The sequence below is a fragment of the Gossypium arboreum genome, chromosome 6, assembly GCF_025698485.1.
Source record: "Gossypium arboreum isolate Shixiya-1 chromosome 6, ASM2569848v2, whole genome shotgun sequence".
NCBI lineage: Eukaryota > Viridiplantae > Streptophyta > Magnoliopsida > Malvales > Malvaceae > Gossypium > Gossypium arboreum.
In genome coordinates, this window is record NC_069075.1 from 23,240,378 (window position 1) to 23,257,299 (window position 16,922).

Here is a 16,922-nt window from a genome sequence, read left to right on the forward strand (position 1 = left end):
CCTTTGTGACATATTCTGTAATGTATTTGTGGTGTATTCTTCAATGTCTTTGTGGCATATTTTACAATGCCTTTGTGGTGTATTCTGCAATGTCTGTGTGGTAAGTTTTGTATCATCTAAGTGGTGAGTATCTGTTTTGTGGCAATGTCTTAAATTATGTTTGAAGAAATATCTGAAGGAGTTTTCTCTACATATACTCGATATATAAATCTGCTATAGTTCCGCTAGAATAGATAATTCGATGTGCTCGAAGTTATGGGTAGTATAAGCGTCCGTCAAGCCAGAGTATTTCCATAATAAGTATAGAGGTTACTTGGTTTCTATAGTATCCGCTAAATATGGGTATCTCTCGTTATGTAATATAGTGTTCTAGGATTTTATTGAATGTCTAAAAATATTGTATCCATTAGAATTGGTTATTCTCCTGGTTGATTTAAAGTTATGACCTGATCAATATTCTGACAGCTATGGAATTAGTGTATGAGTTCACCAGAGATAGGATCTGTTTGCAAACCATTCTGATTTGAATATCCAACGTTTGTCTGTATAAGAATTTGCCAAGAAAAATAATTGTTTACATAGTATTCTAGGCAAAACATTAAACGTCTGTTTGAGTAAGAATATACTGAAAGTAACTTCTGCATGAATATCACTACGAGGAATGTATCTAGCTTCTACCTTTCTAGAGTGTGAGAAATAAGACCCGCGTTGAGAGGTAAATTCTGCAATCTGCCTAATAAGTGAAATGTGTATATAGGGTCAAGTGTAGAGTTCGGCGTGTAGGTATGCGTCTGGTGTTTAGGAAAGTGTCCACCAAAGACTAAAGAGAAATTCAAAATCTTCGAGTTGAGGAATTCTGCAACAAATGTTCAAAGGTAATCTTGGTTAAAATTCACTAAGTTCATTTGAATTTATGAGTGTCTGGTTGTTATGTAGGTTTTGAAGTAAAGTTGATATGCTAGTAGCGATTGAGCAAGGAATGCGCCAAAGTGGTAGTTCATTTTAAGATATTATGCATACAGAGAGCATTATAGGGATATGGCAAATTGTATTCTACGCAATATTTGAGTCTGTCTTTAACAAGGTTTTAAGTTTTTAATGACTTGTATACCATAATTTAGTTTTGTTGTATTTAAAGAGTACTTCTTCTTAATAGTTGTGAAGAAATAAATAAGAAGTTTGTTGTAATAAAGTTACGCCATTTAAAAAAAAATTATTAAGTGTTTAAGCCTAGTAGCATCCAATATCTAGATTCGGTAATTCGGGTCAGGTAAATGGTGTTACAACTAAAGTAATAAATGTAGGCAATTAATGTCAAACCATTCTAATCTTTTTGTTTAAATTTTATTTGAGCAATTCTTCCAAACTTTTAAACACCAAATCACCCCTATCTCGATGTATCTTGAGCCTAATAATGTTCTTGTGGTGTTTGGTTTTTAGCTTTGGCAGAGCCAAAAAGCTACAAAAGTGTTAGTTCTTTGTAAGACTTTGTTATCTATTTTTCTTTTTGTTGTTTTAGTGTTATCATGCACTTCTTGCCTCAATTCAAGAATAAACACCTTTTCATCAAAAAATTTAAATAAAAATGGAGTGTTGTGCATCATGTTAATCTTAAGTAATCCTATATACACTTGTAATACAGCTTCTCAATGCTTTCAACAAAAAAATATTTTGTCATTCTACATCTACTTGCTCCAACTATTATGATTGGTGTTTATTCATTGTTTTGTTAGAATATTATTAATACTAAGATCAACATTTTTCTTGCAATATGTAATCATGTTGTAGCAATTTCATCCGGCTATTAGTACTTGGAGATTTTCATGGAGCTTGATCTAGTTTAAATGTCATGGCATTAAATAAATATAATGATTACTATACGATGCTATTGCTAATGGGATATACAAGATGAAAAAGATTATGGGCTCAAATCTAGTAGCATTTTATTTAACAACAATATCATATCAAACAAATATGAGCATCTAGATGATGTGAATTGTATAAGAGAGAGTAATTCAAAAGCTTTCATAGATATGGTGATTAAAGACTCTAGATTAATTAAAGTAAATTCTTTGGATGCTAAAGTATTTATTTTTGCTAATGATTTCATGAAAGTGAGTGACCAATTTTGTATGTTTACCAAGATAAATTAGGAAAATCACATTTTCATGAGATGCCACTTAAATTATAACAAAAAGCAATAAATCGACCACAATTCTAGTGTAAGGTGCAAAATGCTCTAAGGAAAGACAACGTGGAGTTTGATAAATTAGCTAAGGCTGGTATAGATAGAACCAATATATTGTTAGTTATGTTTTCATACGTCTACAAGTGGTTGTTGTGTTTAGTACATAGTTTACAAGTTTTTGAAATTGTTTCAAAGTTTGAAATGGTTTTGTTTTAAAGAGTGTGCTATGGCAACAAATGAAGGGAGAAGGAAGTAAAAAGTCATTGAAGGATGCAACTTCCAGTATGTACATAGAGATACTAACTTTAGTAGCCGATAGTCTTACTACACATGATTTATTGACACCTCATGATACTCACGGGTTAAAAGATTACCCATCTTTATTCACTAGAATGTTATTAAATATGTTATCCATTCTCGAATTGTAATAAAAGCTTTATTCAAAAAACTAAAGTGTGCTATGAGCTTTTCTTATGATAGCAGTCTATAGTTCAATTCTTTACTTTAAATGCATAATAAAATGCTTCAACTTTTTTATATATAAAAAAGCATAAACATGTATAAGATTTTCTTATTTTCTTGACATATTCTATGTTATTTAAATTCAAGTACTAGTATTAAAAATTATTTTTAGATTAATTATAAAAAATAGCTTTGAGAATTAATTTTGTTTGTTGATTTACACTTAAATTTATGTTGTGTTTGTTTCATTGATAATAATTTTCAAAATAATGAGTTTAGGAAAAATTTTAAACAACAAAAATGTTATTGAGAATACAAATATTCAATCCGTCACTGTCTCTTTTTAGTTGAGTTAATATTTTTCCTATATTTGTTAAAAACATGTTATACTATAGGTAGCATTTGGAAACTTATATTTGGATTTGGATTCCAAAATTTTAATTTTAAAATTCATGATTTCCAAATTTTTGTTTGAGTATTAATATGTTAAATTCAAGTTTTTTAGATTTTAATTAGTTTTAAAATTTGAAAACATTTTTAAGAAGTAAATTTTGGATAAATTGTAAGTGAAAATACTATAACAATGACATTACATGTCAAGTCCAAACTCTAAAATTCATTATTAAATTAAGATTTTATCTAAATCACTTGAAATTTTTAAAATGTAATAATAATTATGAAATTATAGTTTTTAAAAATAAAATAACATTTAATTTAACACAATTAACTCAAAATCATCAGAACGTGATCACAAAGTAACAAGAAACTAAATCCATATAACTTGTCATTGAGTTAGTGACTTCAATTCCTTGATAATGAAATAATCCATACAACTAGCCAACTAATTTCATGTAAAATAAAACACAATCAATGTTGTTGTCATCAGATAAAGATTTCCACAAATAAAGTTGTTATGGTTTACTATTTATCAACCTTTCAATAGTTGTAAAAAATACCATTTCAAGTAAGACATGTTATCTTTGAAAAATCTTCATGTATCTCTTTGTCGGTAGGTATTATTATTATTACACTCAATGCTCTCTATAACAGTTTTATTTCCCTGTTAAGATTTCAATCTTTATAGAAAAGTGGCTAGTATACACCTATAATAGCATGTTGTTAATTGTTGTAAACCTACTATAAAATTCATATCGTGATTTCACAAAATAAAGAAAGTGAGAATTATGTATAATAATAATCATAATAATAATAAAAAAACGTGAGAATCAAATTAACAAAATTAAAAGAGGTATAGTAAGGTCATGTATTATTGCTTTTATGCATATTCTCTTCTATATTATTTCACATGACTAATTATGAACTTCACAAATTTACCATGTTCAGTTAACCAATGAGTTATAAAATTAAATTAATTAATTTATCACGAGTTATTAAATTCAAGTAATCAATTTATAAGTTTATGATGTTCCAAATTCATAGTAGAATATTTAATAAGGGAACTTAATAGTTTATTGAATTTGTATCTTTAATTCTACTCATTGAAGATTATTTTATTAATAAATTAACAGATTTTTTCATGTGAAATTTAAACATTTTATTGAAATAATATTTTAATTAAGATAATTTTTATTTAATAAATTTAGGGTGTGCCTCGCATTTATTGGACACGTTGCAGGCATCTTAGACAAGAATCGACAAGGATTCGAAGAAGGGCCAAAACAAGACTGAGTCAGGACGACGCGACAAACTCCCAGCTTAAGGTAGCGGCGACATCATGACGAGCATGCATGAGATGTCATGATTACACGATGTGTTCTCCTCGTATGTAGCCGCATTTTTCACTCCAAGTAGGACTACTTCTCCCAATCGAACTATGATTATTTTAGAGATATTTTAGTATGATTAGAACTCTAATCTTAGCCTATTTAAAGGGGTCATTATATCCTTGTTTTGTACATGCCAATTAGCAATGATTTTTATTTGAAGGAGACAAGATGTAGTAGCATATGAGTTTTGGAGAGAGTTTCGTGGTAACTGTGGAGAGAATTTTATTCCTGAGTTATGACTTTATTTTGGGGTTTGGATATGTGCACTTAGTACTTTTAGGTTTATTTTCTCCATATTGTATTTTCGTTTATTTACTCATTTAGTGAAAAGTTGATACCTCATTTGCCCGTAGTTTTCCTTCTTTGAAGGTTTTCTATGTAAAATATTTGTGTTCATTCCTCTCCACTCTTACTATCTTGTTGTTTATATAGGTCGATTCTCAGCAATAAATTATAATTAATAAATTTACTTAAAATTTTAGACAATATGTTATTATAGAGAACTAATTTAATAAAAATGTAATTCACCACTATGACTATCACTTTTATAAACGAAAAGTTATTATAGAAGATTAAATAAAACATAAAAGATGGATTCAAAATCCTACAACTTCACTTGTTTCTCAATCTTATTTGCCTTAGGATTAATTCAAATATTAAACAAGCACATACCACAAGAAATTTCAAATAATAAGCTTCTTGGAAATATAATTTAATAAATTTAAAGTAAACATATGAAAGATATAGAAATTTTTACAATTATTAAATTATTGTGCCATCTTAGTTATGAAGGACAAGGCTCAAGTTGATTCAAGAGTGAAGGTGAAATTGAAAAAAAGTTTATAACTATTATACATTATATATAAAAAGTAAAAAACAACAAAATTTTAATAAGTGGATTGTTTTTCTCGTTTCTCTAAAGTAGTTATCCTTTTAATAGATAAAAAAATTACAAATAAACCTCCTATACCACTTTACCCTTTGCATCAAATATATCTACTCTTTGAGCATCTTGTGAAACACACTATACGGTTATAGAAAAGACAATGATAGATTAGGGGCAAAATTGTTGTATAATGTTTGATGTTAGTGAAAAAATATGAAAAATAAAAATTTAAGTTTTAGTTGAAATAATAAAGTTGAATTTTAGTATATTGATATTTTAGGTTTAAGTTTTATAATTTATGAGTTTATTTTAAGTTAAATTTTTTTTTACAGATTTTATATAAAAATAAAAAAACAGGGTTTTCAATTATGTTAATATAAATTATAAATAAATAAGGAATTGGAGATTTTTAAGTTTGGACATTTTGGAATATGTTAAAGAATATTAGTAATTTATTGATAATTGTGAATAAATAAAGAAGTGATGTCTACCTAAAAACAATCTGCAAACTAAAACATTTGATTACAACTCCACGCCTCTTTGGTAGTGGAACGTTTTGAGTGGGCACCACCAATGAATGCATGTAAATAAATCATGTTTGCTTGTACCCAAAATCAGACTCGTTGAGAACTAGAGAACCTTGCCTACATGCTTTTAGCGTGAACAAGTATTCCCAATTTTACACGGTGATTACTGATGCCATCTTCCTAAATATTATCTTCCGCTTTTTTTTCTTTTTCTTTTTTGAGCACTCATGCAACTAATTTAGTGAAATTTTACTTTTGTTTTAATTTAGTACCTAAAATCTTTTTTATCCAATTTGATATTTTAACTTGACATTTTTTTAATTTGGTATTTTAAATTTTTTAGCCCAATTTGATACCCAAACTCGATACTTTTTCTTAATTTGATACGTAAGTTTTTTTAAAAGTTTAATTTAGTACCTAAATTTATTAAATATTATACAAATTACGGAAAACACTAACTATGTTAAATTTTTTTGTTATGCTACAAGAATATTGTCAGTATTAGAGGAAATTGATGTTTAAAAAATATGTATTGAGCTATACTTAACTAATTAATACTAAATAAGAAAAAAATATTTTAAAACCCCAAATTTAAAGAAATTCATTATTTTCAATTAATAAAATAATTAAAACTAAAAGTAATTGAACATAAAAAATACAAAAAAAAATCATATTATCTGTCACATGTCGATCATACATTGATTATTTTTGTTACCTCGTAAAAATAACTTTGTTAGTATATTGGAGTAATTTGTAAAACGTTTGACTAGTACCAAATCGAAAAAAAAGAAGAAGAGGAAATTAGGTACAAATTAAGAAAAAGGAGTTAAGTTCAAGTATCAAATTGGACTACCAAAAAGATTAGGTACCAAATTAGGAAAAAAAATGTAAGTTTATGTACCAAATTGGATAAAAGAAAGTTTAAATATCAAATTAAAAAAATGTCAAGTTGAGGTACTAAATATTATATTAAACCTTTTAATAACTATTGATGTTATATTGTGAAATAAAAGATTTGGGTTGAATTAATCTCAAAAACTTTAAAGAAGAAAGCAAAGTATAGGCATAAATACAAGAAATGTAACTTCTTGCTCTAGGATTGATTACCCAATACTAATTTTTGACAAATTTTGATTTAAAGTTTTCCAGTATCAGAGTTTCGATCATCAAGATAGTGCTGGTAAACATAGGACACAAATCCCCATATGGCCAACAACATGGAAATGACCTTAACTCCAGTCATTGGATCGTGGAAAAACACCATCGCAAACACTGGAACAATGGGTAGTCCTAACGTGCTGATAACATTCGAGAAAAGCGATGACGCTTCGAAGATCAAACCCACCGCACCAATCGAGAAAACTTGCCACCCTACAGCAATCCAAACCAAAACGTTAACGTATGCCAACTTACCCAGTTTAAACCCTTCCATTTCTTCGCCCAGACTCTTCCACTCCCCACTGGCGAAAAGACCCACACTGATCATCAAAGTTGCAGCCGATGACTGGTAGATTATCATGTCCAACACTGCCTTAAATGTTTGTTTCTTGAGAATCTTTTGGAAACAAAGTTGTGTTAGAGACAACATCAATCCATACCCTGCTGAAGCAACCACCGTGCATACAAATCCGATCACATATTTGGCTCTGGGAACTGGTGTGGAACCTGAGGAATCGTTTTGGAATACGAGGAGGGTGGAAGAGATTGTGAGGAGGACCAAAGAGTTTATTATGAAAGGGGTGAACTTTTGTGAGTTAAAGAAGAAGGAAAACAAGGCATTGAAGGCTAATTGGGAAGCACAAATGAGTGAATAAGTGGAGACCGGGAGATACAAAAGACCAACTGAATACAACAAGCAACCGGCTGCCAAAAGTAGTCCAAGCCCAAAATACATGCCCGAAAGAACTAAAAGAGAGGGTGGGTTGGTTGTAATGTTGCTAGTGTGTGAAGATTTGTAGGATGGAAGGTAATATAAGGGAATGAGGATTGGGAAACCGACGACTTGAACAATGGTTGCTAGCCACTTGCTGTTTCCGCCTTTGTCATAGTACAATCTTCCCAGAAGTGTAGCCACTGACTGACCAGAAAGAAGAAAAAATGTATAGATTGTCATTAGTAGCCACCATTTGTAGGTTCTTTGTTGCGTGATTGTTGTTGACTGGTTTCCATTTGTTTGCTGCTCAACTGAATCTTCATTTAATTTCTCATCCTCAGCTGGTAAACAATCAAAACACTTTACATGTTAATTTATAATAGCTAACAAGCATGTATATCTATAGTGAAAAGGTGACTTACACGGGACCTGCAGTTGTATTTCTGGAGCTTCCCCCATGTTTCAAAGTGTAGAGTAGTTGAATGTTCAATCAAGGCTTAAAAGGAGGAGAAACAAAAGAAAAGAAAGCACATGGCAGTACTGGTAGTAGTGTAGCATATGAATCATACATAAGAGGCAACTCTGGATTGCTTCAGGGACTGGGGACTCCACTTGCATTAAAAGTCCTACCAAGAAGAAGCTTGATCTTGGCCCTGGGTGGGCCCATTTTCATTTATTTATTTATTTTTTCTTCACAATTTAATTTCAACAACTTGCTCGAAAACTTCACTATCATCGCCCTTCCTCCTCTTGCATCTTTCATGGTAAAGACAAAAATGAAAAAGAACTGCATTACCAAAACAAAAAAGAAAGCATTAACTCAACGACATTATTGTTTTCTTCTTTTGCCTTTAATTACGACACTAATATCTCTCTGGCGCTTAGCAGTTTTTAGGTGGTTTTATAATACATTAATTTCTTCCTTTTTCTTTCTCTTGGTTTTATATTACAGTCAATAATAATTATTTATATTTTTTAATGATAAAATGTGATGTTGGTTATTGTATAAACTATAGGCTTACATTACAAGTCTCTTAAATGTTGTTTTGCTCCTCAGTTGGGGAGATAAAGCATATCCTTTATAGCTTTCTTTTTTAAAGGTGCCTTTTTCTTTTTCAATCACATATAAAGACAATTACGTGTAATTAATAATAGCAATAACAATGCGATCTTAATGTATAAGAAACAAACATTATTAGTATTGAGTAAACAAACCTGATTTCTAACATTTTTGCAAAATAATTAAATTAAGTTGTTATCACAAAATGCAATCATTTGAGCTTTTAATGAAAACTTAACAATTATTTAAGTTCTTGAAATATATTTTTTATGAAATCTTCTTATAGACAGTTAAGGGTTGACGTAGAGACTATTATACAGGACTTAATTGATTTTTTTAATTTATTTAAGCCTACAAATTATTAAAACATATAACAAATTTAAGAAATTTAAAATTTATAAAAAAATACTAAAAATATTTCAAAAATTAATGGTAATATATATATATATATATATATATATATATATATATATATAGAAATTATAAAAATATAGAAAAAGTATAAAGTATAAAGTATAATATATTATTAGTATATTAAAAAATATGGAAGAATTAGAAAATATTATAAAAATTTTAGAAACTATAGAAAAATTAAAAAAAACTGTAATAGTTATAATAAATTATCAACATGATAAAAACTTAAAAACTTATTAAGAATTATTAAAAATTATAAAGTTATATTGTTATTTTGAAGGTTTCAATTTTTTCTATTTCGATATTGAAGTGTGAAGTATCAAGCATGAGCGGAGCTAATTTTTTTTAAGGGGATCGAAATTAAATTGTAATTTTTACAATAGTAAAAATACAATTTCACCGTTTTAATAGTTTATATCTTTATAATTTTTAAAGGATTAAATCAATTTTTTTATCATTTTTAGGGGGTCAAAGTGCAATTTTACCTTTATTAATTTAAAATTTTAAAAAATTTGAAGGGCCAAAATAAAAATTTTTCCATTTTAGGGGGGTCGGGTCCTCTGCCAGCCCCTCTAGTTACACCCCTTGTGACACCCCATACTTGACCTAGACGACATGACCAAATTTGGAGAGCTACATCAAATATTTGTCAAAATATAATTTCAAAGTCTTCCAAACCAAGGAATTTAACAAACATAACATTTACTCTAGAAATTATCCTTTAGAAAGTTAAATATCTGGCAAATACTGAAATTAACTAATATTAATAATAGTTGATAGAAAGTGTGACCAAGCGCCCGATTCGCCAACCCGGTCATGTTTGTGCATTATTTGTAATTCAGTCAATAGACAAAATGAATCAATAACTTTAATAAAGAAACAATAATATATTCAAACAGAGTTAAACTTAAACCGATAAGGTCCCAAATTCATATTTGAAATCAGATACATAAGATAATATGTTTAATTTAGCATATCAGAACAAATCAGTTAAATAAGAAGTCAACTCATTCCCAGATACAAAACATATCAGAACAAATGCAATTTTCCTACTCTCATCCACTACATCTTTGACCAACCCAACACACCAAATTGAATATTTAATACTTATCCAGCCCTACACATCACATAGTGTCAGTATAACACTTTTCGATAATTGCAGACTAGCTGCCAGATCAAATTACAGATACTGGTGACTTAGCCACTGATTTAAAATAAATCACTTCCTCCTTTACCTAATTCTCACTCAATGTAGATGCATATTTCAGATGACAGTTAACAAGGATGCTTATATGATCATTCATATACAGTTTATGCTCATATAGTATATATCTATTTCATTAACAATTTTCACGATCAATACCATTATAGAGTTTCAATATACAATCTCAGATAAAAAAATATCAATTTATATGGTTTAATTCAATTCAGACGGACCATCACAGAAGGACTTCATTTGTTTCAAACGATGCTTGTGGCCTAAGGAAAAAATTCCAATTTTTAGTCCACACGCCCTGGATAACTGGCCCGTGTGGCTCCACACGACTTGACACGCGTCTGCATGTTCACCTGTATGACCTTACTTTCCAAAATAGTGAGTCACAAGGTCTGGACACATGTCTATGTCTCGACCCATGTGACACACAAGCCCGTGTAGTCCTAATTCATAAACAGTGAGTCATATGGCCTGGACATATGCCTGTGTCCTTAGCTCGTGTGATGCACACAACCTAACACACGTTTGTATCCTCAAACCGTGTCTCTAATTCGTGAATAGTGAGTTACACGGCTTACCACACGGTTGTGTAGTGCACATGACCTACCACACGGTCGTGTTGCATCGACAACCATGTTTTTTGGCATCTAAAATTCATAAAAATTTAGGTTTTCGGTACGCACTTGGTAACTATTTGACGTAGGAACAACACGGAGAAGTCTCAGAACCTAAATTGATCATCCAACAACCCAATAAAGAACTAAAACGATGAAATTCACACAAATCAAGACTTAACTAACTGTGTCAAAATTTCGACATGGAACTTCCAACGAAAACTAACGCTTACTGATAAAACAAAGAAATTAACCCAAAATAGTACGAGGGCGATCACTACCTCCGATATCTACGCTTAGAACAAAGGAAGTCAAACGATGGTTTAACCTAGAGTTCAAACAATTCAAGTCGAAACCAACTTCGACAGAAATGAAGGAATAATCGTTTAATAGAAGTTCTACAGTTAACAAAAATTCATGCAATTAACATTTCAATCAACAACGGAGAAATGTATACTCACCCGATTACCACACCGAACTCTAACAACAACCCAAAGTAAAGGAAAAGAAAAAAGAATAAGAAAGGAAAAAGAATGGTACAGGAGAAAAGCAAAAGGGCTTCTTAGTGCCATAATTCTCCACAAAACCTTAACTAGAGGGACGATTGTCTTCCTCAAGAACTTTAACATCTTGTTCCAGAATCTGAACTGGCTTATCCTCAAAAGTCAAATCTAGTCACACCTCAACTTCCTCAAGAGGAACAGTGTGCGACGGATTGGACCAATACCGCCTTAACATAGAAATGTGGAACACATCATGAATTTAATCTAACTCAGGAGGTAATTTTAACTAATAAGCAATGGTTCCAATACGTTTCAAGATACGATAAGGTCTAATAAACATCAGGCTCAACTTACTCTTTCGCCCAAACTGAAGAACCATTTTCCACGGAGAAACTTTCAAAAATACTCGGTCACCTATAGAATACTCAATATCTTGCCTTTTCAAATCTGCATATGATTTCTGTCGATTGGAAGCTTCCTTAAGATGATCTTGAATCAACCTGACCGTATTCTCTGTCTTAGATACTAACTCGGGACCTAGAATTCGATGTTCACCTAACTCTGTCCAACATAGTAGGGTACGACACTTACGACCATATAGAGCCTTGTAAGGTGTCATATGTATGCTAGACTGGAAGCTGTTGTTGTACGTAAACTCAGCCAGTGGTAGATAGTCCTTCTAACTACCTTGGAAATCGATTACACAACTTCGCAACATATCTTCTAGAATTTGAATAACTCGCTCAGACTGTCCATCAGTTTGAGGGTGATACGCCATATTGAAATCTAATCGAGTCCCAAAGCCTTGTGAAGCTTCTTCCAGAATCGAGAAGTAAAACGCAGATCCCTATCTGAAATGATCGAGACTGGAATCCCATGCAGTTTTACTATTTTATTAACATAAAGCTTAGCTAACTTCTGTAATGAGTAATTAGTCTTGACAGATAAGAAATGAGCAAATTTGGTTAATCGATCAATGATAACCCAAACTGAATCCTTCTTATTAGATGTCAAGGGCAAACCACTAACGAAGTTCATCGATACATGCTCCTACTTCCACATGGGAATTTTAACTGACTGAAGTAAATCAGAAGGCAACTGGTGCTTGACCTTAACCTTTTGACACGTCAAACAGTGAGATACAAAGGTAATCACCTCCTATTTTAGACTAGGTTTCATGGAAATCTTGAAACATTTTATTCCCACCAAGATGTATAGCATAATGACTACTATGCGCCTATTGTATAATCGATTGCCTCAACTCAACGTCATTAGGCACACAAATCTGACCCCTAAAACACAAAACCCCGTCACTGTTCAACCCAAAATCAGTAGTTTTGTTTGATTCAATCAAACACAAATGCTGAACCAAAGACTCATCACTCAACAATTTAACTCGAATCTGATCAACCCTAGTCGGTTTAACCTACAACTCAGCTAACAGGCTCCCATCATCGAAAAAAATCAGACGGGTGAACATCGCTCTCAGATCTGTCATCTTTCTCCGACGAAAAGCATCAGTCACCACATTGACTTTGTTGGAATGATACTTTATTATACAGTCGTAATCCTTAAAAACCTCAACCTATTTATGTTGCCTAAGGTTTAACTCCCTTTGAGTTAACAAATATTTAAGACATTTTTTATTGGTGTAAATGATACAATGCTCACCATACATGTAATTCATTCAGATTTTCGGAGCAAATATAACTACAGCCAACTCAAGATCATGTGTAGGCGGTGTGTCATTGAAAGAACCAAATATATATTATCCCTAAATAACTAAAAAAATATTATAAGATGAGTAATGTCAAATCCTCATGGAATAGATCGTTACAACTTCTTGTTCCTCGAAATCTTGAACGCAATCGTGCCCAATAAAAATAGCTGACCTGAGAAAAAATATAATAAAAAAACATATTTAAGAATGTGGATGAGTTGAAAGTAAATATATTGAAATTGCAATTGTGAAAAGAAGCAGATTTGAGAAAAATAGGTTTTCGATTTGAGAGACTCCAACTTCCGGTTATCTCGATCCTCATTTGGCTAAATTATGGACTTTTAGGTAATCCTTCTCATGACGGAATAAGCCAGTTATAGTGGAAGAGGGTGCCTACAACTATCATCTCCACTTAGGTTACAGCTTTACGATCTAGAGGAACCTAACTCTAGCCAACTGTCACTTTTGTGAGACCATCTTACACTAGAGCATTGTTTCTCAATGGTGAATGCCTCACCATTTTGTCTCTTGGGCTTGAAAACCTCTAACACAGTAGGTTAGCAAAAAGACTGTGCAATCTTCCTAAAACATACAAAGTAGTCGCCTTTGCGCAAGATGAAAAAATTACTTTTGGAAGGACATGGACGAAAGCGTCAGTCTCGTAATGCGGAGAAATGATGAATACTCGTTGAAAAGGGATACATGCGGGTTCTAAGCCTCATGAACTCTTTTTGAGGAATCTTGAAAAAATTTTGTAATACCCCTACCCGTATTCATTGCCGGAATAGGGTACGAGGCATTACCGGAGTTTACGAATTAATTTTTTTTTATATTCAATATAGCCCCTTTATAAATATCTAACATTCCCTGCAATATTAAATCGAGACCAATCCACATCAACCAAATCAATTCAACATATTTTCAAGAAAAATTTATGCATATTTATAAGATAACGTCATCACATATCTAAAACCAGGTTTGTTAACCATACTAATGGCTAACTTTACATTCATTTCACGCTAACATTTACTTTGTTAGCTTATACATGCCATTGATTTCCAAAATAAAGTTTCTTTATATACCGAAATCCCGAGGTTGACGATGTGATGTGTCTCCACCAAATCCGACCTCAGAGCTCTTAACACTACAAAGCAGGGAAAAAGGAAGCGGGTAAGCACTTCGTGCTTAGTAAGCTCATGTAACAAGAATTATACTTACCTAATATTTTCAATACAATACAATAAACATCCATATATCCATTCAATGCATTATTACCCTAATATGCACAAACTCAACATTCAAGTTAGTACAATAATTTCCATGTACCAATAATATATACCATGATTGATGTACTCATCAATACCATTATTTTCATTCCCTTATTATTTTCCATATTTATCCCGTTGAATTTATCGGAATTTCGATAGATTTTCAGAGGTACACTTTTAGTGTACAATTCCGGGTCCGTCAATTCATATTCATGTGCGCACATTTCCATTTCAGAGAGCACACTCATGAACCTCAACCTTGCGGCGGGATTACCAGTCGAGCTAAATCACGCAATATAAACTCATAGAGTATTGTCGGGATTACCGGTCCAGGCTAAATCCGCAACGACAATTACTCTAATGAGCTTGGATCTCAATTACCAGTCAAAGCTAAATTCAGACCTAATTCGGATTACCGTCCGGGCTAAATCCATTTTACACATATACTTGGAGGGCTATATCAGATAGGATCACCCATCCGGGCTAGATCCTTTTACCGTCAATTCCTTTTAGAGATCCATCGAATTTTCCTTTCATTCAACCGGATTTCTTCCCATTTTATCAAATATATCAATGTTTCATTAATTTTCATACAATGAACACTCAAATCATATTCACATCAATAACATACAATCTCAAGCATTTAAGAATATAATTCAAGTTACACGAACATACCTTGATACTTGTTTGTAAACAATAAAAATCTACTAATCCCGAACTTTTTCCTTTCCTTGATCTAGCTTCGTATTTGAATCTTCCGGATCTAAATAAATAAATTTAATTATCAATTTAATACATTTCATGTTCATATACAACATTCTCTATAATTCAACTATTATTTATAGTTCATTCAAAGCTGTCTACTTGAGTCATAGTCACTAAATTATTTATAACTTGAGCTACGGAACTCCAAATTAAGATCCATTAATTTTCCCTGAAACTAGACTCATATATCTTTTTACCATACAATTTTCAGAATTTTTGGTTTAGCCAATCAGTACAGTTTATTCTTTAAAGTCACCCCTGTTCTACTATCGACAGTTCTGACCCTTCTTCACTAAAAATTAATTATCTCTTCATACAGAATTCAAATGATGTTATTGTTTGTTTCTATTAAAAATATACTCATTAAGGATTCTAGACATATAAATTTAAGCCCAAAATTGTTTTTCTTAAATTTTTTATGATTTTTCAAAGTCAGAACAGGAGAACCCGAATTCATTCTGACCTTGTCTCACAAAATTCATTATATCTCAAAATTTACAAATCCATTGCTTACACTATTTCTTCTATGAGAAACTAAATAAGCTTTAATGCCATATTTTTTTTCATCTTCTAATTCGATTTCTACAATTTATGGTGATTTTTCAAAGTTAGTCTACTGCTGCTGTCCAAACTGTTTTTGTGCAAGCTGTTTATTAACATTTTTCCCCTAAGCTTTTAATAAATGATAATTTCGCCCCTACTCAATTAGCCTCTCAATTGAGCTGATTTTTCTCAATTAGCATTTTATTCTATCACCTTAAACTAGTTTACAACCTTTAGGACTCAGAATTTCAGCAATAGACTTTAATTCCAAGCATTTTCATAATTAGGTCCTAAAAATCAATTTCTTTTGAAATTACCTAATAAAATCATCTCATAAACAAATTAAAGCTTTAATTTCATTCTATTTCATCATAAAATTACAGCACTCAACCATGGTGACTTTCAATTTCATCCATGAAATCAAAAACTAATGAATTTAATAGTAGGACCTAGTTGTAAAAGTCTTAGAAACACAAAATTACAAGAAAAGGCAAGGATTAACTCACTTGGTGCAAAAATTATGAAATACCAGCGTAGAGAACCCTCCTATGGCGTTTTTAGCTGCTGTAATTGAAGAGAATTGAAGAGAAATCTAGATATTTCCTATTTAGTCCTAGCTTTATTTAGTTAATTTTGCAATATTCCAATTTTACCCTTAATTTATCAATTTTTCTGCTGATTTCATACCCTTGTCGTCCAGCCCAAATAAATTTTGGGTCTAATTGCCTTTTAAATCCTTTCTCATTAGACTTTTAAGCTATTTAATCATTCCAGCAACTTTTACACCTATTACAATTTAGTCCTTTTCATTTAATTGACTACCCAAACATTAAAATTTCCTAACGAAATTTTAATACCACATTAATAACAGTTCATAAATATTTATAAAATTATTTTTGACTCGGTTTTACGAGATAGAGGTCTCGATACCTTGTTTTTACCCAATTTCTTCAATAATTTCTTTTTCTATCTAATCACTAAATCAGTAAAATTTTTCTATCAATATTTTCATACGATTTTCTTATCATATCAATTTTCATGCAAAAATATTGAAATAAATTTCTCTTTAAATCGAATTTGTGGTTACGAAACCATT

General features: G+C 31.1%; 1 protein-coding gene across 1 annotated transcript; it reads right to left on the bottom strand.

Annotated features, from left to right (window-relative positions):
* Positions 1-6,844: 6,844 nt before the first annotated feature.
* Positions 6,845-8,598, bottom strand: LOC108485399 (purine permease 21-like). Its single transcript, XM_017789231.2, has 2 exons — positions 8,146-8,598; positions 6,845-8,064 (listed from the first exon to the last, which is right to left on the bottom strand). The coding sequence occupies exons 1-2, from the start codon at positions 8,180-8,182 to the stop codon at positions 6,986-6,988; spliced, it is 1,116 nt and encodes a 371-aa protein (XP_017644720.1). The 5' UTR covers positions 8,183-8,598; the 3' UTR covers positions 6,845-6,985.
* Positions 8,599-16,922: the final 8,324 nt, after the last annotated feature.

What these genes read in the sequence shown, in the direction of transcription:
- LOC108485399 (XM_017789231.2), bottom strand. Translation starts at nt 8,182, where the DNA reads ATGGGGGAAGCTCCAGAAATACAACTGCAGGTCCCGT. An exon ending in AATACAACTGCAGGTCCCGT is followed by an intron (nt 8,065 to 8,145) that starts GTAAGTCACCTT and finishes ATTGTTTACCAG; the next exon opens with CTGAGGATGAGAAATTAAAT.